Consider the following 23,568-nt stretch of genomic DNA (forward strand, 5'->3'; position numbering starts at 1 on the left):
TGGTGCCTGGCATTCTTTTCCCAAATGAGAAAAGCCTTTTGCTCTCAACTAGGAGTTCAGGGCTTGGGGTACCACACTGCATGGAGCTGGGCCACCACTCACCAGGCTCCCTCACAGAAGCTGGTCCTGCAGGGGGCGGGGCAGACCGAGGCTCTGGCCGGAAGACACGCGGGCAGCTGTCATCACTGCCTAGGTTCAGCCTTGTCACCAAGAACCAGTGAGACGGGCAGTTGACTCCCGCAGCTGCCACGACAAGCAGCTCCCCACGCTGGAGGTTCAATGCCAGCTTTCTGTGGCTGTGGGACCTGGGTCCCATCCTAGCAGAGGCTTCTTGGTCCAGTGACAAGGTACAACTGCAGCGGCTCCACCACTGGAGGGTGCAGTCAAAGTCGAGAAGGTGTGAGAGGGCTGTGGTGGCACCCAGGGCTGAGCACAGAGCCTGGCCAGGGTGGGAGTGCCAGCCGCCCAGGCTGTGGGCATGGAGAGGCCAGACTTGGATAGTGCCAGAGTCAGTTTTATTAGGGCCCAGGGGCCCAAGGGCCCAAAGGGTTGAGGGTCCCCCTGCCCCTCCCCAGGCCCCACTCCCCGGATGTCTATTAGCCCCAACTGTAGAAATAAATTTTCTGCCAGGCAGGTAAGTAATCCATGAGTGGCTCTGCAATGAGAGAGAGAGAGAGAGAGAGAGAGAGAGAGAGAGAGAGAGAGAGGAGGGAGGAGGGAGGGAGGGAGGGAGGGAGGGAGGGAGGGAGAGAGAGAGAGAGAACACAAGTTCAGGATGAGGGCCAGACTCCAGGCTCTGCTCTGCCCAGGCTCCTGGCAGCCACTGCTGCTCAAGTACAGCTGTTCACATCTGCACGGCTGGAGCCCAACTCCCTCACCTCTTCACCCCGAGGAGGCAGTATCAGCAGTGATCTGTCTCCATTTACATGCTCATGCCCAGAAGCCACCCAGTGTGTCCAGCTGCACAGATGCTGCCAGCCCAGCTCAGTGGGGCTCTGCTGAGGTGGAATCTGTAAGCAGCCCAGTGTGTCCACCCAGTCTCATGTCACTCCAGGACACTGAGGCAGAGAAAAGGCTGACGGCTGATAAGGTCTAACATTCCTCCCACGGCAGGCACCCTCCTTCCAGCTGCCCGAGGCACGCTACAGACCGGCCTGGCCCAGGTCCTGGAGCTCTTCCCCACCTATCGTGACCTCCAGCCCCCTCTCTGGTTGTGGCAAGAATCAAATTACAAGGAGACAAAGAGAAGGCAGTCAGGGGGCTGGGCCACGCATGAGATCCACAGCACGCTGTAATAATCACACCCCGCCCCATGCTTACTTGTCACCAAGCCGATGCCCGGGACATGGTCTGCCAGCAGCTGGAGCAGGAAGAGTATCCTGGCCCTGCAAGGAGATAAATAGGGAGCAGGCTGAGTCCCTGGAAACGAGGTGCTAACACGCTTTCCCCGACCACCTGACTGGAGGCAGTGCGTCATGAAACAGAAAGCAACTACGGGGCAAGGACAGGCCGCGTACAAAGGACGAGACCTGGGGCACAGCTCTGGTCCTGCCTGCCCCCAGCCGCGGGCCCGGGATGCTCACGCCTGGAAGGCAGCCGGGCTGCAGAGAGACCGCACTGTCTCTGTGACTATAGGAAAAGGGGAAGAAGAACTGTGCCTTCCCAGACTGCACCCTGCTCCTGTCCTCTGGGGAAACAAGGGATTTCTCTGACTGGTTTCTAGACCCTTCTTAGCCTGAGCACCGCTATGCGAGTGCCAGGCCGATCAGCTCAGCGGACAGCGAGCCAAGCTGGAGCCTGGGAAGCCACCTCTGCAATTACTGTTTCAAAATGCCTGCCAATGAGCTACTCGGGCTGTGACGTTTCCTCTGTACAGAGCAGGCCATCTGTGGGGGGAGGTCATAAGGTTCCTATGAGCCCCCTGAGTATGGGAGAGGGTTTGGCTTTAGCGCCTTATGAGCAGGCCCTTGGGAGACTTGGCCCTGGCAACTCTCCCACCTCCCCCCCCCCCCCCCCCATACACACAGGCCTCCCTGTGTCTGTTTGAGGCTAAGAGCTCTGGAGCCTCACAGGTGACAAAGTGGGGTAAGGCAAGGGTTAGGCCAAGAGAGAACTTGGATGAAGGGATTCGGCTCTGCTACAGGCCAGCTGAGTGGCTTTGTTTAAACTGCCCAACCTCTTTGAACCTCAAGTGCCTCCTGTAACAAGTGGGGGTAATCCAAACTACTGGACAGGAATGTGCAAGTGACCTGGAGGGTGTGGCAAGCCCAAACCCACCACCATCCCTGGCAAGATCCTCTGTGCCTCCTGCCAACAACTGCTTAAGCTCCTATACCCATGGCTGGTGGGTCCCAAGAGCTCGGAGAGCAGATCTAGGCTGGATCCAATAAAGGAACAAGTGACCACATCCCAGGACAGCACATAGTAGGTACTCAGTGAAGCTGGGGTGGGGGAAAGAGGGAGGGAGGAAGGCGAGAACAGGCGTTGGGGCACTGATATCCCACTTCCTGCCTCTCTCCCTTGCTGAGGGTGGGCCCCGCCATCCACCGTTCGCTGTAGGGCCCTTACTCGGAGAAGCGGTCGTAGAATGGGGAGCGCAGCAGGTAGTAGAGCAGCAGGATGGTCCGACGCCGCAGCTCCAGCCGCTCCCTCCGGGTCAGGCCCTTCCTGTCGCTCAGGAGGCTCAGACTGGGGAGACGAGGGAACATGGTTAGGACCAGCAGCAGGAAGAATAAGGGGCGCCTCGTGCCCAGGTGGGGCCAGGCCTGTAGCACAAAGCCTGGAGGAGGGAGTGGAGCCCCCAGTCAGGCCCGGGCTCACCTGGTCACATCCACGACACCAGACAGGAGCCAGGGTTTCCACGACCGCTGCCCCCATAGGCCCAGGCTGAGCACTGACGGCCAAGGCGTCAAGGATGTCTCCAGCACAGGGCCCGCCCTGCTCACTCCCCTCGATCCCTACCCCCAAGTGCCGGCAGCCCCACGCTAAGGATACAATGCAGCAGGGGCCGGGCAATGTACAAGGACTCCGCGATGGTCTCCTGCAGCCCCAGAGGGGTGGGGGTGATGCAAAGCTCCTCCTGGTGCTGCTGCTGCCGTCTCTCCTGCTGCTGGGGGGCTCCCCAGTGCCTGGAGTGCAGGGACGGGGCTAGAACACAGAGGCAGATGAGCAGCCAGGCCCAGGCTGGGCACGGGGAGGGCGGGTGGTGAGGAGAGCCAGGCCCGCAGGCCCATGATGGCTCCGCACTGAGATGCCCCGTCCGGCTATGCCTCACACTTACTGTTCTGAAGCGTTCGCACCACTCTGTTTGACCGCTTCCCCACGTATGACTGCTCCTGGCTGCTGTGCTCACCATCTAGCAGGGACAGACAGAAGGCCACGCTGTCAGAGGGACGTGTTTCCAGCAGAGACTGCAAAGAATCTGTGTGCAGTGAATGAAGGCTCGTGGACTCGGGGGAGAATGGAGGAGCCTGGGCGAAGGCAGCAGCGGAGGCAAGGACACTGAAGCAGGGAGAACCCAACCACATCTACAGAAACCACAGCAATAGAGCAGCTGTATCTCCTTAATCTTTGGCTTTCAACATGATCAAGAGGAGAAGCAACGAGCTGTTTCCGCTCAAGGCCAGGAGAATGAGACTCAGAGCCCAATAGGTGATGGGCCTGAAGCTCTGAAGGAACAGATCTGCTGGGGGGCCTGCCTCATGAGCTGGGGGTTCTGAATATGGAGGCAGGCCCAGAGATAAGGCTGGCAGGATCCCCATCTCCTGCTCACACTCTTTCTTCTCTTCCTGCAGCCCACAAAAAAGGATGGGGCCTCTGGTGTCAGAAGTCCTGCGTTCAAGTTCTGATTCTGTCCCAACCCAATTTCTCTCTGCTCTGTAAAACGTATAGTGACGGGAACAAATGAGTTGATGGGGACAGATGTGCTCCATTAATGGACAAGACTCACGGGGTCAGCTCTAAATCCACAGAGTAGTCCCACGCTTACTCCACCCCAGAGCGGGGAAGCGGCTTACCCGGGGGCCGTGCCTGGGTCTCCCTGTCCAGCGGAACGATGGGGGGTGAGGTCTGGAGGCCAGCCTTGAACCAGATGAGCAGGAACATTCGCAGTACTGCCCTGGATTGGGAGTATGGCAGGGCTGGTGGGGAGGTGACTAGCCGGCAGGGGTGCAGAGGTGAGCTGTTGAACCCCATCCATGCAGCTGGCCTTGGTTATCCCCACCCAGGGCCTTCCCTCCACAGTCCCAACATACTTGGCCAGCTGGATGAGGGCAATGACGAGCCAACGGCCCACTTCACCCCACACCTTGGCGGCCCCCATCTCCATGAACACCTCCACACACTCCAGCACGCTCAGCCATGTTAGCAGCTTCTGCTGGGACAGCGACTGCAAGAACCCCAGGCCAAGAGATCAAGGGACACGCCCCCATCCCAAGCCTCCCCCAGGGCCCTCCTCTGACGGGAGGTGGATTTTCCCCTTCCCAGGTATGAAGGCCTGAGTTCTCCACCTGGGACAGGCTACTCCATGATTCCGAAACAGTCTCTTCATCTGAAAATGAGGACGTGGACACCTTGACACTTCACCTAATGAGATGGCCCGAGGCTCAAATGGACATAGGCATGTCTCGTATTCCATGAGACCGTACATAGCATGTGCTGCACACACAGGCTGGTTGTTACTGTCTTTCCTGAGTCCCTATGCTTCCCGCCCTCGGTTCCCGGCAGAATGCTCACCACGGGCAGCTTTTTCCGAAGCTCCTTGCGCAGGATCCCATCATTGAGCAGCACAAGCAGGTTAGAGGCAGAGTACACTGAGGGACAGAGTGTGGTCTTGAGAGGCTGGCTCTGCAGCCTCCACCTCCTCACCTTCTCCCCAGAGATGCCTGGATCACCTACCACCTGCTGTGCTCAGCCACCCACGGACTATGTGGAAACCGACCTGCCTCCCTGCCCACTTCCTCAGCGCGCCACACTCCCCAAGAGTATCTCGTGTGGCAGGTGGAACAAGAAAGGATGGTTTGATCTCAGTGAAAAACCAACCCAGAACTGCCCTTTGTGCTCCAAATAGCCCCAGATGTGTGGTTTCACCTCCTGGCCTCCGCTCTCTCTGCAGCTGGTCACGGAAAGCCTATTGCATCTCCACCTTTCAAAACCCAGCGCTTCCTTTCAGCACCATCCCCTGCAGTACTCACTGGGCAAACACTACAGAGGCAGGGTCAGCCTGGGGACCCTGGAACCTGGGAAATCTGGATTTGAATCCTGGTTCTGGGATCATCAGCGGCTGTTCTCTGACCTCACTGAACTTCTGCTCCCTTGACTGGACGCTGAGGACAACAGCACTGACCTCATGTGACTGTCGGGAGGATTAACTGGGCAAAGGCAAGGAAAGCACTTGGGCCAGCCGCCTGACCCGTCAAGGAGCTCAGATTTGTCTTTCAGCCCTGGGGACACCGAGGGCCCAGGACAGTGGATGCTGGACCTTTGTGCGAGTCAGTCATAGCACAGGACGACCTAACGGGAGCCGGGGACTGCGACTTGGGGAGGTCACCCACTGGGAGGCACTCCTGGGCCCTCTCGCCTCCCACCCTGCACCCCCCTGAGCCCGGCTCACCCAGCTCTGACAGCTCGTGCGAATCGGCGAAGCGACCTGAGGAGAAGACACAGAAGGAGGCGTCTGTGAGCGCTGTCCCACCCTGCGGGTTCGGGTGCCTGGGTGTCCCCTCCCTACGCCCTACGGGTGCCTGGAAGGAACTTCTTGAGCCCAGGGAACACCATCCTGACCCTCCGGGAAGGGGACCTGTGGGGTCAGAGGTCAGTGACTCAGAGGGACGGGTCAAAGGTCGGGGTGGCACCTGCCAGCAGGTAACTGAAGCCCCGCACTGCCGTCTCCAGCTGGGCCGTGGCGGCCGGGTGACGAGTCACGTACTCCTGGTAGCGGAGGCCCAGGAGCCGCAGCTTCTCCATCCTGCCCGGGGACCGACAGACCCACTGACCGACTGTGCCAGTGGCTGCGGCGCCTGGCTTCCTGTGCCCTCCTTCCTGCTTCCGGCGCTAGGCCCGCCTCTCGGTTGCTTAACTTCCGCGGTCTGGAAGGACGGTGACGTGAAGGGCCCTTGAACCCCAGATCACCCCATCTTTTTACATTGCCTCCCCCCGCCCCAAAGTAGCGCCTAGCAACTGAGAGCCTAATCCGCCCTCCCCGCTCCTCCAGGTCATTGGTTAACACACTCTCCGCCCTCCAGTGACACCCCCAATCCTCCCCCGGGGCAGCTCAGCAAATCCGGACCGGGTTTCCGCCCTCCCGGTTGGCTGCCCTTGCGCACGCGCAGCTCCAGCCCCGGGGAAGCTCCGGGGCGGTCTGAGCCACGTGCTCTGGAGCAAGGTCCCGGCGCCTAGAGTCTTTCCAATGGAACGCCGAGATGCTCGAACGCGAGGGCCGGGCTTTAAAGGGGCTGGGAGGCAGCGGCGAACAGGAGCCTTCATCGGACTTGAGGGGGCGCCGAGAGAGTCTAATACAGTGGGGGTGTGTCTCGGCAGGCGCGCGTGTCGCCAGTTTCATCGCCTTCCGTCCCCATCAGAGGCCGTGCTAAGGGAACGGAGGCAGCGATGGGTCCTGCATCCCACGCAGGCTCAATGCCCCAGACAGCACCGTCAGTGCCCTGCTTCGGCCCAAGCTCTTCCCGCAAGGGCTTTGCCCACCAGGAGCGCGCACCTGCACTCCCACCTCCGTGGAGAAGCCCTGGCCCAAGCTTCGGCTCTGGGCTGGGGAGATTCCCTTCTCAGAACCTCGGGTTTCCCCATCTGTGAAAGGGTTTGAGAGCAGACTTGGTCCGCTTTCGGGCGTCAGCTGCTCCATAAGCAATGGGGGCAAATCCTGGGGACCCCTTCCCAGTAGCCTCCTAGAAAGGGGCTGCGCCGGGAGTAGAGTGGCTGGAGGCGAGAGGAGCAAACACTCCGGAGAAGCAGCTGCTGATTGGCTGTGGAGGAGGGGGCGGGGCTGCTGGCAGGTTTGTGGTACCCTGAGAACAGTAATTCATTATTTTACCTAATCTTTTCCTCCAGATACTATCCCCAGATGAGGAAAGGATCCGCTTATGAACACAGTCAAGCCCTAGCCGGTTAGGCTCAGTGGAAAGAGCGTCGGCCTGCGGACAGAAGGATCCCAGATTCAATTAGGGTCAAGGGCACATACCTCAGTTGGAGGCTCCTGCAGGAGGAAACCAACCAATCTATGCATTTCTCTCACATTGATATTTTTCTCAGTCTTCCTTTCTAAAATCAATGGGGAAATATCCTCGGGTGAGGATTTTAAAAAGAAGAAGAACCCATTCAAGATTCAAATCCTGGTCTAATCTGACCAGTTAGGTGTTTTAAGCAGCACACCTCACCAGGAAGCCACATTCCCTCTTTGCTCTCCCTCCCCCAAGCCTTCTCTCCAGCACACTTTCTAATCTGGGTGAGGAATCACAGCTGCCCTCCCAACTGGGGACTCAAGGGGCCGCGTGCTAACCTGACAAGCTCAGGGAAGGCCTGCATGGCAGTCTTGCAAACTCAGAGATCTAAAGTACCACAAAGGATGGTCTGAAATTAAACTTTAAAGTAGTTTTGGTGGGTAGTCACCTCCTAGGCCTGTATCTTCACTGACAAGGCCAATCTTTACCTTAACTGCACCTATCTGTCTTTTTGCATCTATAACAACACTACAGGCCTGGTGCACGGATTCATACACTGGTGGGGGTCCCTCAGCCTGGCCTGCACCCTCTTGCAATCCGGAACCACTGGGGGGATGTCAGGCTGTGGTTTCGGATCAGGCCTGAGGAATGTAGCAGTGTGCCAGGCAGCTGGGGAGGGGCCTGAGCCCAGGCCAGGCGTTGCTCCCACTCATTCCAGCCCTGCAGTGCCTGCTGCCACTCAATAGCCACAGTAGCACAGTAGCTGTGAGCCCTGCGTCTGAGGCCCCATGGTCAGCTGAGCAGTGCTCCAGCTGTGGGAGAGCATTGTCCACCAGGGGGCAGCTCCTGTGTTGAGCTTCTGCCCCCTGGTGGTCAGTGCACTCATAGTGACCAATCGACAGGTCTTTGGGTGGTCCAGTCTTTTGGTTGCTTAAGCTTTTATATATATATAGATATCCTTGAAATGTCTGGGTAGCTTGTAACTTCCCTTTTTCTGGACGGACCCCTTTGGGTACAACCTAATGTGCCTGGGCACCAGAGGTTTCCCCACTTTGCTTTCTCCCATTTGCTCTATCACCAGTGGATTTCACGTAACCCACCTACATCTCTTTCTTTGATTGCAATGTATAAAAATAGATGAAAACCGCCATTCTCCAGAGCTCTATCCCAATCCGTTGAGACACTGCTTCCCGGCAATTGTCGACAATTTGGCTCAAATAAACTCACAAAAATTCTTTACAGGTTTGAATGTTTTTAAGTTAACATTACTCAGACCAAGGAATGAAGACCCAAGGAGATGTGTCCAGTGCTCTGCAGAGAAGCAAAGGTCTTGGAGAGCACAGGAGATGGGTGTGGGCATCACTAACACAATTTCTCTCCACCTCCCGAATGCCCAGCTCACTCACTCAGCTCTTCTTAGCAACCTTGCCATGTTGCTAGGAACTCCTTTCCACAGACGGGGAATAAGAGGCCCAAGGAGGGGAAAAGACTGGTCCCAGATCACACAGAATGGTATTGGCCAAAAGGACAACAATGTAGGTCTCTCGTGGCAGTACTCACTTTCTCCTATGGCTCACAGCCCAACAAGCCATTGGTTATGAGTCAAGTTAGCAACTGGCATTAAGTTAAGACCAGGGCTCAGGGCATTTGGTGTAGGGCTTTTTCCCCCTTCCTACCTGTACCTTACCATCTTATTATTATTATTATTATTATTATTATTGATTTCAGAGAGGAAGGGAAAGGGAGAGAGAATCATAGATTGGCCGCCTCCTGCACACCCCCTACTGTGATCGAGCCAACAAAACAGGCATGTGCCCTTGACTGGAATTGAACCCAGGACCCTTCAGTCCACAGGCCGACGCTCTATCCTCTGAGCCAAACCAATTAGGGCATCACCTTACCATTTAATGAACTTGTTCCCCAAACCTCACCAGTGGGTACACCTCCACTTCCCTCTGTGGCTGTGGAAGAGTCTGGAGGGAGACTGTGTAATGTTGGGCTTCTGGAAAGGAGAGAGGCATGGAAAATAGAGGGGCAGCCTCCTGCAGACAGAAGAAGAAGAAGGGTTCTTAGGCTTGAGCCTGTTTCTCCTGCCTCCCTCTGTTGTAGGTGGTGGGAATAGCACCATTATGTCTGCTGGGGGAGAGGGGTCAGACCACACCTGGGTTCAGCTACTTTGGTACTTGGGTTCTGGCTAGGAAAGAACTCAGAGCCCAGACCCAAACTGAGAGAAAACAAATTATTGGGTAAATTAAAGAGGTAGAAAAAGTGATTTCTAAAAGAAATGGGCTTAGGAAACAAGTCATGGAGGAAAAGGAAGGGCCCTTGGAGCTTGGGAGTGGCCAATAATGGTAGGTAATGTGCCTGGGGACAGAAAGGGAAGGGGAGAGGAGGCACTGGGCCCTCTGTCCTAAGGGCAGATATTTTAGGGGAGGCCTCAAAAAAAGATCTTTGAATATTCAGTAGCTTTGCAGGTGTGTCCATTTGGGTTGTAGTCTTTATTGATTGGTTGGCTGGCACCAGGGCGGGGTTGTGGTGGTGAGGTCATTATTCAGTGCAGCTGGTCAACCCTGGCAGGTTGCATTGCTTATCTGGGCCTGGAGCTGAGATACAACTGAAGACCTACATGTTATCTCTAGGGAGGAAAGGTCAGGGGATTCCAACCCTGACCGTGCTATGCTAGGAGAGGAAAGGTCACCCTGGGGGCAAGGTCCCACTCTTCAATTGATTGGCCATTGCTTGGCACCTAGGACTTTGGTGCCAAAGCCCTGAAGACCTTCTACACCTGACCAACTGTCCTTGCTCTGCTCATGTCAGTCTAACTGCCTACAACATGTCTACGACTGGGAGGGGATCCTGGGCCCAGCCAGGTGGACTGCAGGAGGGCTGTCTGAATTTCCTCTCCAGATTCTGGGCTTGATTATGGCCCAGAGACAAAGAATGACTGTGTGCAGGTGGCGCCCAGGGCAGCTCCTCCCTGCTGGGCCACTGCCTGGATTTGGTCACCTTTCAGGATTGGAAAGGCCTCTGGGCAGGTTGGGCCGGGTCTCCCCTCCTTAACTCTGCCCTGAGAACCCCTCCCCTCCTTAACTGAGCCACAGAGGACCAGAGCTAGACTAGTCCAACAGGTACTGATAGACACCGAGGCCCAGAGGGGTGTCACCCAGCCAAGTGCTGGGCAGATGCAGGTCTCAGGTTTAGAAGACCAGAACACTCCATATGTTCATATCAGTCTCCCTTTCCCCTCCTTACCCCCAGATCTCCTCCTGGAGGCCCAGCAGGCATCTCAGCATCCCAGTGTCCCCTAAATTAAGGTGACCAGATCGTCCCGCTTTTGAACCATTTTTCCCAAGTCCCATGGCATTTAAAAAAAAGTCTTGATTTTTGGAAAGAGTACAATCTTTCTAAAAATCAGGACTTTAAAAAAAAAACACCCACATATTTTATTGATTTTTTACAGAGAGGAAGGGAGAGGGATAGAGAGTTAGAAACGTCGATGAGAGAGAATCATAGACCAGCTGTCTCCCGCACACCCCCCACTGAAGATGTGCCCGCAACCAATGTACATGCTCCTGACTGGAATCAAACCTGGGACCCCTCAGTCCGCAGAGCCAAACCAGTCTCAGAGGAAAAAAAAAAAAAAAAAAAATAGGAACTTTTTTAAAACGCCGCGGGACACAGGAAAAATTGTTAAAAATCAGGACTGTCTTGCCAAAAGCGGGACGATCTGGTCATCTTACCCTAAAGGGTAAGGTTGAGTAAGGAGCAGGGCCAGCACTGTGAGTGACCACAGTCCCTCTCAGTCCCAGATGCTGGCCCAGCTCCCCCCACAAACTCCCTTGCCAGGCCCTGCTCCCTCAAATTTACCCCCCACAGAGAGTCTATTGAGGGTCTTGCAGAAAGATTCACCCACTCCCCATCCAGCTCTAAGCTAGAGATAAGCGTTAGAGGGGCTGAAAGCTCAAAGCTCCAGATGCCGGGGTTGTCCCTGCAGCTCCTCATCTCTCAATTCCCACATCTACAGGGGCTGCCATCCATCTCCATGGCAACCATTGCCTCTGGCCTCCAAAGGCCCAAAGACCCTCATCCCCCAGAGAAAGGCATCCTGGCCTCTCGGCGGAGGCTTCAGGGTCTCAGGCTGGGAAGCTTTGTTACAGCTTTTTTGGGGACTTGGGACCGCCCAGGCCCTCACTTTTTAGAGCTGGATGTTGGGCTAAAAGACCCAGATGGGGCCCATCCACTTTCAGCACCACTTACTGAGTACTGGGTATGGGCCAGGCTCTGCTTGGGTGTTGGGGACCCAGTCCCTTGAGCAGACGCCAGCTGTGGGAGAGACAGGTTATCTACGTATCTACATAAAAAGGCCCAATTTCAAGAGTGCTAGGAAGAAAATAAACCTAGGGATGTGGGAGGAGGGGCAGGCCTGGTGAGAGCCTGGCAGAATCCAGGCAGAAGGAACCAAGGACAAGTCCTGGGGCAGGAAACCCTCAGGGAGGAGCAGCGGGGAGCGGCCTGCAGGGCAGGGGCTGGGGAAGAAGCCCGGGTGTTCTAACTGGTCCCTTTAACTCTCAGGGAGAAGAACGCCTGTGTCACGGGACTCATGTCTGCGATGCAGCCTGTGGAACCACAGCACCGAGCCTGGCACGGAGTAACACGCTCAGTCAACCGCGACTGTCGTTCGTGGTCCACAGCGTCCCCCCTGCCTCTCCCCTCCCCAATTCAGGGCGAAGACTAGGCTGGAGCCTGCAGTGGGGGCGGGGGCGGGGGAGTGGAGGAGGAGGTCCAGGCGGGACCCTGCACAATCTCATCCAGGCCGGAGTCGGGGAATCCAGGCCCCGCGTCAGTGAGGTCTCTCGCCAGTTCCTGGGCAAGAAAGAGGCAGCGGTCCCGAGGAGCCTTGTCCCAGCCCCCCCTCCCCCCGCCCCCCGCTTGGCTGGGCCCCTTGACGGCGCGGGAGGCGGCGTGGGGAGCTGGGGACGGAGCGGAGGGACGATCAGGGAGGAAGGGGACTCAGGTGCTCCATGGTTCCGGGGCACGTCCTGGCCTCCAGCGCCCGGAGCAGGTGTCAGCCTCCCGTTCTCAGAGCAGGTGTCCCTGACCCCGGGGCTCGCATTCCAGCCTCCCCACTGGGCAGCCCCTCCATTCCGGGCCAGGGTCAGGGCCCCACCCACCCCCGGAGGGAGGTGAAGGGAAGGAGGGGAGGCCTTAGGGCAGCCAAGAAGGGGATGGGCTCAGAGCAGGCACCTGGGACTGAGCCTTCCCGGGGCGGCCCCCCACTTCCTCCAGTCTGGGGGGGGGGAAAGGCCATGGGGGGCAGGTTACCTGGGTTCCTCCCCAGCTGGGGGTGGGGGTCGGATGCCGGGGCGGAGGCGGGGCCAGGCCTCCCTGCCCGGGGGTCTCCCCGCCCCTTCGGGCTCAGCCAAGCGGAGGTGAAACCTGAACCCAGGTTGGGGGCGGGGCCGGCTCCTGCTCGGACGGGGCTGGCCTGCGCTTTCACCCCCCTTTTCCCCCGGCACCCCGCCTGGCTTTGGGAAGAGAAAGGACCTGCTCCCCGAGCCGCAGGACTAGGTGAGGTGGCAGCCCAGCGCGGGAGGGCAGGGGACGGGCGGCCGTCGGGGCCCCGCCGCCCAAGGCTGACGACCCTCCTCTCTCCCCGGATCCTCAGGGCCCGCGATGGAGCCCGCAGCCCGGGGCCGCGCCCCGCCCTGAGCGCCCCGCAGACGGCCATGCTGCCCCGAGGGCGCCCCCGGGCGCTGGGGGCCGCGGCGCTCCTGCTGCTGCTGCTGCTGCTCGGCTTCTTCCTGCTCGGCGGGCACCTGGCGTCCTTCCCCTGCGCGCTGCCGCCGCGCGTTCCCCCCGACGGGCGGCCGCGGGGCGCTGCTGCCTGCGACCCGCACCCGCAGGCGGACCTCGGGGGCCACAACCGCTCCGACTGCGTCCTGCCGCGGCCGCTGCCCCCCAAGTGCGAGGTGGGTGTGCAGGGGGGCCCCCGGCGGCGGGAGACCGGGCGCCCAGCGGCCACCTGGCCACCTGTGGGAGTCACAGCACCTGGCGCTGTGGCCAGCCAGCTGGGGCGCCTGGGGTTCGCGCCTCCCCTTACAGGTGTCCGTTTCCCCATTTGTGAAATGACAGGGGGGAAGGGGTGGACTCTGCCCACCTCCCCGCCCCTCCTCCCCAGCTCAGGTGCCTGGCGGGCTGCACTGCGCCAGGCCAGGCCAGGCCAGCCGTGGTCCTCCCTGATTTAACACAGGTTACAGCCTCCGTGTCGCCCCCTCCCCCAGCTCTTGCACGTGGCAATCGTGTGTGCCGGGCACAAAACCAGCCGAGACGTCATCACGCTGGTCAAGTCCTTGCTCTTCTACAGGTAGGCCAGGTGTGGGGGGAGGGGCCGCCAGGCGGGGAGGCAGGAAAGAAGTCTTTCCACTTCTGAGCCGCTTGGGGTGGGGCTTTGTCCCCCGGTGTCCCAGCTTTCCTCCCCTGTCCCTCCCAAAGGAAAAACCCACTGCACCTCCACTTGGTGACCGATGCCGTGGCCAGGAACATTCTGGAGACGCTCTTTCACACATGGATGGTGCCCGCTGTCCGTGTCAGCTTCTATGACGCAGATGAGCTCAAGGCAGGAGCCCTGGCCCTTCTAATCCTCCCCAGGGCCCCCCCCCCCTTCCTCCCAGCGTGTGGAGTGGGGGTGGGGGGTGGGGTGGGGGGAGGAGAGGGGAGGTTAGAGCTGCCTGGAACTGTTCCCTCACACCCACTGAAGCTCAAACCCCTCACCCCTCCTGGTGCTCACCCCGTATGTTCTGATGCTGGTGGGCTCTTCTCTGCCAGGCTCATGCCCTGCCCTTCCCACCCACAGCCCCAGGTCTCCTGGATCCCCAACAAGCACTACTCTGGCCTCTACGGGCTAATGAAGCTGGTGCTGCCCGGTGCCCTGCCTCCTGACCTGGCCCGGGTTATTGTCCTGGACACAGATGTCACCTTCGCCGCCGACATTGCAGAGCTCTGGGCACTCTTTGCTCACTTTTCTGGTGAGAAGCCTGGGACCTGCCCCAGCCAAGCCCCCTCCCTGGCCCGTCCGAGCCCCCCACTGTGGCCTAGCCCTGAGCCAAGGGCCTGGGGTAGCCTCAAGCAGCTCCCTCATGCCCTCCCCTCCCAGACGAGCAGGTGATCGGTCTCGTGGAGAATCAGAGCGACTGGTACCTGGGCAACCTCTGGAGGAACCACAAGCCGTGGCCTGCCTTGGGCAGGGGATTTAACACAGGTGGGGATGGTGGTGGTGGTGGGGGGGGGGGGTGGCCACTGGCTTGTGGACTCCAGGGACTGGGCAGGGGGCACAGAATGCCAGGAAGCCCCCAGGAAGAACAGTGCAGGAGAAAGGTCACTGGGAGAAGAGCCAGAAGACAATGCCAACCTTGGCTGTGCCTGCTGGATGACTTTGGCCAAGTCCCTTAGTCTCTCTGCACCTCAGTTTTCTCATCCATTCAATGGGGCTTTTACCAGCCCCCGGATCACTGAATGTGAGAAGACGGTTGTGGACACGCTCTGGAAGCTGTGCAGTGACTCCCCTTCACCCCCAAGAGGGTTGAGTGTTTATAGAGGTTGTCCTTGCCCCTGTCTGACAGAAAGTACCAAGTCAAAAAACAAACATTCCCAAGAATCCCACATGCCCCTGGCCCCGGAGCTGGGTCGTCCCAGGTGGGGGTGACTTCTCCTCCTTGTGGCAGGTGTCATTCTCCTGTGGCTGGACCGGCTTCGGCAGGCCGGCTGGAAGCAGATGTGGAAGCTGACAGCCACCCAGGAGCTCCTCACCCTGCCCGCCACCTCGCTGGCTGACCAGGTCTGGGGCCGGGGAGCCCAGGCTTGGGGGGAAGGGGACAGGGGGCAGGCTCAGGGCCAAGGTGAGATAGATAGCTGTCTCTGCCCAGGACATCTTCAACGCTGTAATCAAGGGGCACCCGGCGCTGGTGCGGCCCCTGCCCTGCGTCTGGAACGTGCAGCTGTCCGACCACACGCTGGCCGAACGCTGCTACCTGGAGGCGGCTGACATCAAGGTGAGTGGGGGTGGGGGGACAAGGGTGGGGACTCCTGCCTCCATCCCCCCCACCGATACCTTCCCGCGTCCCAGGCGGTCCACTGGAACTCCCCGAAGAAGCTGCGAGTGAAGAACAAGCACGTGGAGTTCTTCCGCAACCTCTACCTGACCTTCCTGGAGCACGACGGGAACCTGCTGCGGAGGGAGCTCTTTGGGTGCCCCAGCCCGCGCCCCCCGGAGGCCGAGCGGGTGAGAGGGACCTGCCTTGCCTGGCCTTGGGGGGGAGGGGGGGAAATCCCGCCCCTCTCCGCCCTGGTGGGACCCAGCTTGGTCTGGGGACTTGTCCTCCTGCCCCAGCCCGGTCCTCCTGCCCTCGACCCCCTCAGCTGCAGCAGGCCCTGGCCCAGCTCGACGAGGAAGACGCCTGCTTCGAGTTCCGGCAGCAGCAGCTCACAGTGCACCGCGTGCACATCACCTTCCTGCCCCACCAGCCGCCGCCTCCCCGGCCCCACGACGTCACCCTGGTGGCGCAGCTCTCCATGGACCGGTGAGGATGCGGCAGGCAGCCCCCGTGGGCTGGGCCTGGGCCTCGGAGTGGCAGGTGTCCTGCGGAAGGAAGAGCTCTCCGTGCCTGCTACCTCGGGAGTTCCCGAAGTTGGAAACACCGGATGTGGTGGTGGGAGGAGCATGGGCTTTGGGAATCGCTCAGCTGACAGGGGTAGCTCCTCCGTGGCTGTGGGACCAGGGGCAGATCTTCATATCCGTCCGATGGGAATGACACTCCTGGTGGGGTAATGGTGAAGCCGGTCTTATTTCATCTTCACCATTATCCCACCAGGCGGGTCATTCTCGTCGGACAGATGAGAAAATGAGCTCAGTCATTTGAGGGGTTGTCCGTAGCAGCTAACCCGGGAGGTACTCCAGCCCTCCCTGGCTGACCGCCCCCCTCACCCCAGGCTGCAGATGCTGGAGGCCCTGTGCAGGCACTGGCCGGGCCCCATGAGCCTGGCCTTGTATCTGACAGACGCAGAAGCCCAGCAGTTCCTGCGTTTCGTCGAGGCCTCGGAGGTGCTCTCTGCCCGGCAGGATGTGGCCTACCACGTGGTGTACCGGGAGGGTCCCCTCTACCCCATCAACCAGATTCGCAACGTGGCCCTGGCCCAGGCCCTCACGCCTTACGTATTCCTCACCGACATTGACTTCCTGCCCGCCTACTCCCTCTACGACTACCTCAGGTGGGTGGGGGTGAGAGTGGTATGCGGTTGGGATCAGAACCCTAGGCGAGCGGGTCCCTGCTCCCTTCTGGGCCTTAGTGTTCTCTGTAGAATGGGGTTTGTATTAGGGCACATGTGTCAAACACAAGGCCCGCGGGCCAAATCCGTCCCGCCAGGCCTTGCAATGTGGCCCGCACCTCGCTGTCATCACTGCACTCCGCTGCGTTTCCATCACAATGACAGTTTATGACTGTTCAGTAAACCATTCGGCCCGCGATTTAGGCTGGATTTTAGATTTTGGCCCCTTCTCCGAGTTCGACACCCCTATATTAGGGTAAAGTGACGAGATCGTCCCGCTTTTGGCGGGACAGTCCCGCTTTTCAACAATTTTTTCCGCGTCCCACAGCGTTTTAAAGAAGTCTCGATTTTTTAGAAAGATTTTTTAGAAAGATTCTTTCCAAAAATCGGGACTTTTTTATAACGCCGTGGGACGTGGGAAAAATGGTTGAACATCGGGGCTGTCCCGCCAAAAGCGGGACGATCTGGTCACCTTATTTAGGGCTGGGGTCACACTTTCTCCCTGGGCTGCCACAGGGGAGGTGGGGTGGGGGTGGATGGACTGCTTCCCACAGCTGTCCCACTCGTGTCTGCCTGCTCATGGGCGGCAGGGAGAGCTGGCCTTTAAGAGGCGGGCCCCTGGCTAACAGACGCAAGAGTCACTAGCCTGAGGGCTGGAGGCAGGGCCATCCCTCCCTCACGGTGCTGCCTCCTCAGGGCCTCCATTGAGCAGCTGGAGCTGGGCAGCGGGCGGAAGGCAGCCCTGGTGGTGCCAGCATTCGAGACCCTGCACTACCAGTTCAGCTTCCCCTCTTCCAAGGCTGACCTGCTGGCCTTGCTAGACGCCGGCTCTGTCCACGCCTTCAGGTAGGACAGGACCCTGCTCTGTCCCCCATTCCCCGTACCAGCCCCCGCCACCCACAAGCTCCGAGCCTCAGCCTAGCTCCTCGCCCTGTCCGGCTCCGCAGGCACCACGAGTGGCCCCGGGGTCACACGCCCACAGACTATGCCCGCTGGCGGGAGGCTCAGGCCCCGTACCGTGTGCAGTGGGCCGTGGACTACGAGCCCTACGTGGTGGTACCCCGTGACTGTCCCCGCTATGACCCCCGCTTCGTGGGCTTCGGTTGGAACAAGGTGGCCCACGTCATGGAGCTGGATGCACAGGTGAGGGGGGATCCTTCATGTCTCCAGCTTCGGTTTAAGTACCTCCAGGCCCGGGGAGTTCACCTTGTCTCAGCGGGACACCCTGCCCCATGGGGCAGCGCTACAGGAAGTCCCACCCTTCTGTAGAGCTACTGTTATCCGCCCTTTGGCCTGGCTTTGGCTTTTAGAGGCTCTTGGGTAAGGTGATCATATGTCCCGCTTTTGGCGGGACAGTCCTGATTTTTAACAATTTGTCCCGCGTCCCAAGGCATTTTAGAAAAGTCCAAGAGATTTAAAAGATTCTTTCAAAAAATTGGGACTTTTTTTTTTTAAAACGACACGGGACAAACTGTTAAAAATTGGGACGTCTGGTCATCTTACTCTTGGGTAAGCCTGCTCCCCACCCCCCAGCCCGGCACTGACCACTGCTCTGCCCTACCCTTGCAGGAATACGAGTTCCTGGTGCTGCCAGAGGCCTTCACCATCCACCTGCCACACACCCCGAGTCTGGACATCTCCCGCTTCCGCTCCAGCACCACCTATCGAGGCTGTTTGCAGGCCCTTAAGGACGAGTTCCTCCAGGACCTGTCCCGCCACTATGGGGCTGCCGCCCTCAAATACCTCACTGCCCTGCAGCAGCCCTGACCTCCCAAGGCTGGGCCTGCGTGGCTCTCCGCTGCCCTTGGCCTTGGCTCTCACTCACTCCGTTATTTAAATTATTTAAGGTCTCTGTGGGAAGGGTTGCAGTGGAGCACCTAGGGTGGGGCCTGGGGCCCCCCTGGCTGTTCTGTCACTGGGGTCTGCTCTCCCTCTGCCCCAGCTGGTTTGGGGCTGGTTCCCTCATCCTCAGCTGTGCACCTCTGTTTCATAATGAATGTTTAAAAGCTCTGTGTTACTATGTTCTTCTTGGTTTGGGGCATGAGGCATCCATGGGCCCAGGGAGTGACTCAGTCTCGCTGGGCCCGGCCTCCACCAGAGGCTGTGACTGGCGTGTGTCTTGCCCTCCCTCCCTGGCCCCAAACCCAACACCATGAGGCTGAGAGACTTTATTTGGCTTTATTTAGTAAAATGTTAAAATAAATAAATACAAATTGATCAGCTGCTCTGTATCCCCCTCCCACCCCCTCAAAACAAAACAAAAAAATCAAACAAACAAAAACTTTGAAGCACAAAACTCCAAATACAAGTTCTACCAAGACTGAGATCACAAAGGGCGTGGACAAAGACAGGTGGGGGCTGGCTGGCTCTTCTGCTCAGTGTGCTGACCCCTGGCTGCCTGTCCTGTCCTGCCTGGCTGCAGCTTACCCTGGGCCGAGGCCCAATGACACTGGGAGGGCAGGGGCCAAAGGCTGCGGTGCAGGACAGGGTGTCCCCGGGGTTCAAGAGAGCCTTCTGGACGGGGGAAGCAGGTGCGATTGGTGAGCCCCGCTCTCCCTTGGAAAGAGCTGCTTTGAAGAGTTCCACCCCAGTTCTAGGCAGGGTGTGACTCCCAGCTTCCTCCCCCTCATATTTGTGGGAGGGTCAGTTGTCTCCCGCCACCCCCTCCCTGCTTGGCCAGGCGCTGACACTGAGGATGGCAGAGTCTCAGGGTGAGAATGGGCCTCCTGTTTCCTGCCAACGGTGCCCAGCTGAGGGGTGGGGAGAGGCCCAGTCATGTCCACAGAGCACAGCTGCCTCCGTCTAACGGAGGCCATGGAATCGAGAACCCAGGGCCTGGAAAACGTTCCTGGGCCACCATCCATCTCACCACCCCAAAAGCCTTTGGACCCTGGAGCGAGTCTCCTGTGAAGCCCTTGGAAAAAGAAGAAGACCACACCCTAAGAGGCAGTGAAGGGAGGAACCACGTGGGGCGTGCTGGGTGTGAGAGCCCAAGGAGGTGCCGCTGGCCCCAGAGAAAGTACAGGGAGGAGGTGGCAGAGGCAGGTACACTCAGACGGGTGAGCAGAAACGGCCCTCCTCGTGGGAGAGGCGTGGGGGAAGCAAATGCACCCGTTCATGCCGCCTGCTGAGCCAAGCAGCAGCAGGGACACGGAGAGGCAGTTCCTGGAGGGACACCGGGCACTCAGGTGCTGCCAGCTGGAGGCTGCCATGGCCGTCTGCAGGCCCCACGAGGGCCTCCCTGCCAGGCACAACCAGCAGGTTTGCCCCCACGGGCCTGATAAGGAAGGAAGAAAGCAGAACTCCGGATGAGCTCAGAGGAGGGGAGACAAGACCGGGCAGGCTCCTTGAAAGAAAAAGGACCTGCAGGCCACATTGGCAAGAAAGTGAGCTGAGCGGGAAGATGACAGCAACATGACCTCACTGCCTCCGGGACACAGGCCTGATAATGGGCCCCATGACCAAGCGCCAGGTGGGCAGCTACCTGGTCCCAGGCCAGCGGGTGCTGGGCCTCTGAAGTGACTACAAAGCCAGCTGGTCTCAGATGTACCTGGCAGCGGCTAACCTCGGGTGTGGGGAACGAAGGAAAGGAGGGAGAAGGGTGTCTCAGGTGGTCACAGGCACCCACAGACCTGTGGGACAGAGAGGAAGAAGAGACTGGGTGACAAGGGCATTTTCTTTGTGGCAAGGGGTGTCTTAGAATTTGAGTCCAGAATGTGGGCTTGGGCAGGGTTGCATTTTTGTATCCTATACTGGCTGACGCCCCAACTGGCTCACAGCTGAACTTCAGGAAGAATCGACATTCCGACCTCCCACCCGAGGCACAGTCAGAGCGGGACTGCTCACAGGCAAAGCACCCGCCAATTCCAGTCCTGCCCCCACCCAATCCTCCGGCAGCTCCTTCCTGAGCGAGGCCCCCGTGATGATGGTTTCCCAGCTTCTGGGTCCAGACAAGTCGAACGGGAGGGCCCCGAGACAGGGCTGAGCCTGGCGCTGAGCTCTGAACCTCCGCCAGCTACTCCTCCGACTAGCCCAGGCACTTCCTCCGCTCCCTGACGAGACATAGCACCTTGGTTTCTGCGTGAGGAACGGGAGCTCCTCTCTGCCCCCTCAGGCAACCTCTCAGTCCTGCCTCTGAGGCCTGCACAGCCCAGAGTCCCCTCCTGGGGCTCCCTGGGAAGATGGATGAAAACCGCTGGTGGAGGTGAGACGTTTCACCCAAGAAGTGTCTCTCGGGGTCTAACTGGATGAGGGAGAAGTTAATGGAACCTGTCCTTTCCCTCCTAGACTCTGGCCAGTAGGAGGCACAGGGTGGGCTTGGGGGAGGGGGCCCTGGGAGGGCTTGGGGTGCACGGCCTCTACCTCCCTCCTGCTGGGCCAAGAACTCCGGCCAGAGCACACACCTAACAAAATTTATCTTCCGCAGGCAAGATGACAGAGATGGTCCGAGCCTTTCCGAACCCTTAAGGAGGTTTTTAAGGAGACGAGCCAGCCAAGGCAAGCACAGAGATCTTGGCCGAAGGTTACCCAGGAAGCTTGTGGGTGGGCAGAGTGGAGTGAAGTCCATCTCTGGTGCCTGGAGCCAGCAGGCAGAGAAAGGGGCTGGAAATTTAGACCTCTCTTCAGAGGCAAGACAGATACAAAGGCCACCCTGGGGCTGTCTGTCTCGGACACACCATGTAACCTTGAGAAACCGCATTCCTTTGTTCTTTCTGAGCACCAAGGGCTGATGCAGCCAGCCTGTCCCCGCCCCCCGCCCCCTCCCTGAGGCTGGGGTGCACAGGCACCAATGAGCTTCCCTGGCCATTTCCTTCCAAGCTGTCCCCCAGGCACTCGGAATGCTGGTGGCTGAAAGACCAAGAGCAGCACCAAAGGAAGGGATCTTATTTAGGCACCAGCCTTTTGCTCTAGCAAAATCCGTGGGGATAGTGGGTAGGCCCTCGATAACCATCCACACTCCATTTGGGCTTCAAAAGCAGGAGCCAGATCCCTGCACCAAGAAGGGAGGGCAGTCTTCTCTGAGGAGGGGATGGTGGGAGCGCTCCGTCCCTGCCCGGCAGGCCGCAGCCATCCCCGGTCAGAAACCATGGAGACACAAACACAGCAAAATAGCATCATGATCAGCAGGTTCTGTGCTAAAAAATTATAACTACACAGCATTTTCTCCAGTTCTGACACCTTTTTTAATAGAAATCACTGTTTTTAGGAAACAAATAGCACTTTTGTAATTTTTTTTTTACAATGTTTCTTACCTTGATCTTAATTTAAGTAACACTAGGAAGACCTCAATATCTTTTATTTTTCTTTTTTTTTTTAATTTAAAAAAAAGTTGTTTTCCCCAGATACAAAGATTTTGCCCTTGCATAAAAAAAACAGTGCCCGACGATGACACAAGGACTCACACAGACTCACTGGACCTCACTGACACTATGGCTCCTATTCTACCATGCAAGGTCTCGACTACCCTTAGCTGACTGTCAGCCTGAAAAACAGCTTTTCTATTCCTTAGTTTAGTCTTTGTTACCAAAAAAAGTAAAATAAACAATAAAATAAAACTTTTTTTTTTAATAAAGAAAATAAAGAACAAAAACAAAAATTAAAAAAAGAAAAAGAGAGACGTCTCCATTCAACTCACACACACCTGGCCGTGTGCGGCTGCGCTCAGGATCTCCTTTTATAAATATAGAAAGGGATGGAGCTTGTTTTCAAGTAAAATCACTGATCCACCTTTTTTCCTTCCTTGACACGCACACACCCTTCTCCCCGCCCTGGGCGAGGGCTGGCTGAGCCTGGCTCTGCTTGTTCTGGGAGAGGGAAGGGACCCACCGTCCACGTTTGCCAGAGCAGGGAAGGAGCCTGGGGAGCGGTGGGGCGCCCACGGCGGCGGGGGAGCGAGCGCTCCGAGAAGAACCCGATGGCTGTCCTTGTGCCCAGCTCTCCCCACGCTGCGGCCCACCACACACAATTAAGAAATACTGCTTATTTGATATACTTTTCCCACCCCGGCTCCCTCCCGTCCCCTCCCCATCCCTCCTCTGGGCACTGGGGTTGGTTAAATCTCGATTTCCTTTTTTTGGTTTTATAGTAGTGAAAGTTTAGAAACAGGGAAAGCCCACACACTCTTTGGACTTGTCTTCTCTACCTAAACAAACGGCTCGGCAAATAAGGATCTGAAACCTGCTCTCCTCCCTCCGCCCGTCCCTGCTCCCCACCCAACAAAACAAAAACAAACCCATCGTGGCTGTGGAGGCTGCTGCAGGCACACACTGGTGTATAATAGAGAGAGTAAATATATTATTTCACTTGGCATGGTGCTGGCAAAGAACCTCCAGCTGGCACTATTTCATGTAACATGGTCCAATCTTTGCATGTACACACAGAATAAGAAGGATCAATTGGCAAACTCTGGTGCCACCTGGCACAAGCATCTTCTCTCTCTCTGGAACCAAAGAACCAAAAGAATTCTGTACTTTCCAGAAGAAATCCGGCTTTGCTTTCCTAGAGTCTTCAGTGTTCTGCTCTCCTGGCCGCCGGGATCCCGTGGCTTCTGGCAGGGCGCTGTTATTTAGTCTCTTCCCCCGGGTTACAGTTCACTGTGCAGCTCTGCGAGGAGGGGGAGGGGGCTGGCGTGGAGGTGGCGGCGTTGGCAGGGGGGGTGCAGTCCGGGCCGTTGGAGACGGCCCCCACAGTGGCCTCAGAGTCTACGGGTTTGGAGAGGTCAATGCCGTGGATGAGGCGGATCAGCTGCTTCACCTTCTCCAGGGAGCTGTGCATCTCCTTCTGCCGGGCCAGGATGGTGTTCTTCATTTCCATGCATTTCTGCAGCAAACGAGAAGGGCGGTGGCACTGAGCCTGCGGCCTTGCTGCCAGGCCGGCCAGCCTCTGCGGCAGAAGGGTCCTCGCTGGCTGGGGTGCAGCCCCGGGCCTGTTCTGCTCCACAGGAGTGGGAGCCACCACCCAAGGAAGGAGGAGGCCCCAGAGGCAAGAGACAAAGGGCAAACGAGTGGTTTAAAGCCAACTCTACTTGACACCGGGACTTCACACCAAAGGTGAATTACCGCTCCAATGCTATGAA

General features: G+C 58.2%; 3 protein-coding genes across 47 annotated transcripts in view; 1 reads left to right on the plus strand and 2 right to left on the minus strand.

Moving 5' to 3' along the window:
- Positions 1–498: 498 nt before the first annotated feature.
- Positions 499–13,788, minus strand: PEX16 (peroxisomal biogenesis factor 16). 3 transcript variants are annotated; one of them, XM_036426443.2, is made up of 12 exons: positions 13,681–13,788; positions 5,857–6,086; positions 5,612–5,647; positions 4,735–4,811; positions 4,254–4,387; positions 4,017–4,117; positions 3,281–3,355; positions 2,995–3,147; positions 2,821–2,893; positions 2,569–2,688; positions 1,321–1,385; positions 499–655 (listed from the first exon to the last, which is right to left on the minus strand). In XM_036426443.2, exons 1-12 carry the CDS (start codon positions 13,713–13,715, stop codon positions 597–599), a joined length of 1,158 nt encoding a protein of 385 aa, XP_036282336.2. In that variant the 5' UTR covers positions 13,716–13,788; the 3' UTR covers positions 499–596. The 3 variants fall into 3 exon arrangements, with proteins under 3 accessions (XP_036282336.2, XP_045433825.1, XP_036282338.1); XM_045577869.1 differs by lacking the exon at positions 13,681–13,788 and adding an exon at positions 5,193–5,324 and having other exon boundaries at positions 5,853–5,930; XM_036426445.2 differs by lacking the exon at positions 13,681–13,788 and having other exon boundaries at positions 5,853–6,191.
- On the plus strand, positions 12,771–22,057 carry LARGE2 (LARGE xylosyl- and glucuronyltransferase 2). 8 transcript variants are annotated; one of them, XM_045577847.1, is made up of 13 exons: positions 12,771–13,141; positions 13,454–13,536; positions 13,665–13,788; positions 14,026–14,197; positions 14,302–14,430; positions 14,894–15,006; positions 15,095–15,220; positions 15,295–15,450; positions 15,588–15,748; positions 16,158–16,436; positions 17,190–17,339; positions 17,411–17,636; positions 18,063–22,057. In XM_045577847.1, exons 1-13 carry the CDS (start codon positions 12,899–12,901, stop codon positions 18,258–18,260), a joined length of 2,160 nt encoding a protein of 719 aa, XP_045433803.1. In that variant the 5' UTR covers positions 12,771–12,898; the 3' UTR covers positions 18,261–22,057. The 8 variants fall into 8 exon arrangements, with proteins under 8 accessions (XP_045433803.1, XP_036282323.1, XP_045433804.1 ...); XM_036426430.2 differs by having other exon boundaries at positions 12,899–13,141; positions 17,441–17,636; XM_045577848.1 differs by having other exon boundaries at positions 12,899–13,141; positions 14,326–14,430.
- PHF21A (PHD finger protein 21A) overlaps positions 21,653–23,568 on the minus strand; it is a 160,413-nt gene continuing 158,497 nt past the window's right edge. For 35 of the 36 annotated variants that reach the window (XM_045577859.1, XM_045577860.1, XM_036426412.2 and 32 more), the window contains one exon: positions 21,653–23,312. In XM_045577859.1, coding sequence (XP_045433815.1) covers positions 23,055–23,312 — 258 coding nt within the window. In that variant the 3' untranslated portion in view covers positions 21,653–23,054. The remainder of the gene's footprint in view (positions 23,313–23,568) is intronic. The other variant, XM_045577862.1, reaches the window with a different exon arrangement.

Source organism: Pipistrellus kuhlii, unplaced genomic scaffold, assembly GCF_014108245.1.
Source record: "Pipistrellus kuhlii isolate mPipKuh1 unplaced genomic scaffold, mPipKuh1.p scaffold_m20_p_9, whole genome shotgun sequence".
NCBI classification, from domain to species: domain Eukaryota; kingdom Metazoa; phylum Chordata; class Mammalia; order Chiroptera; family Vespertilionidae; genus Pipistrellus; species Pipistrellus kuhlii.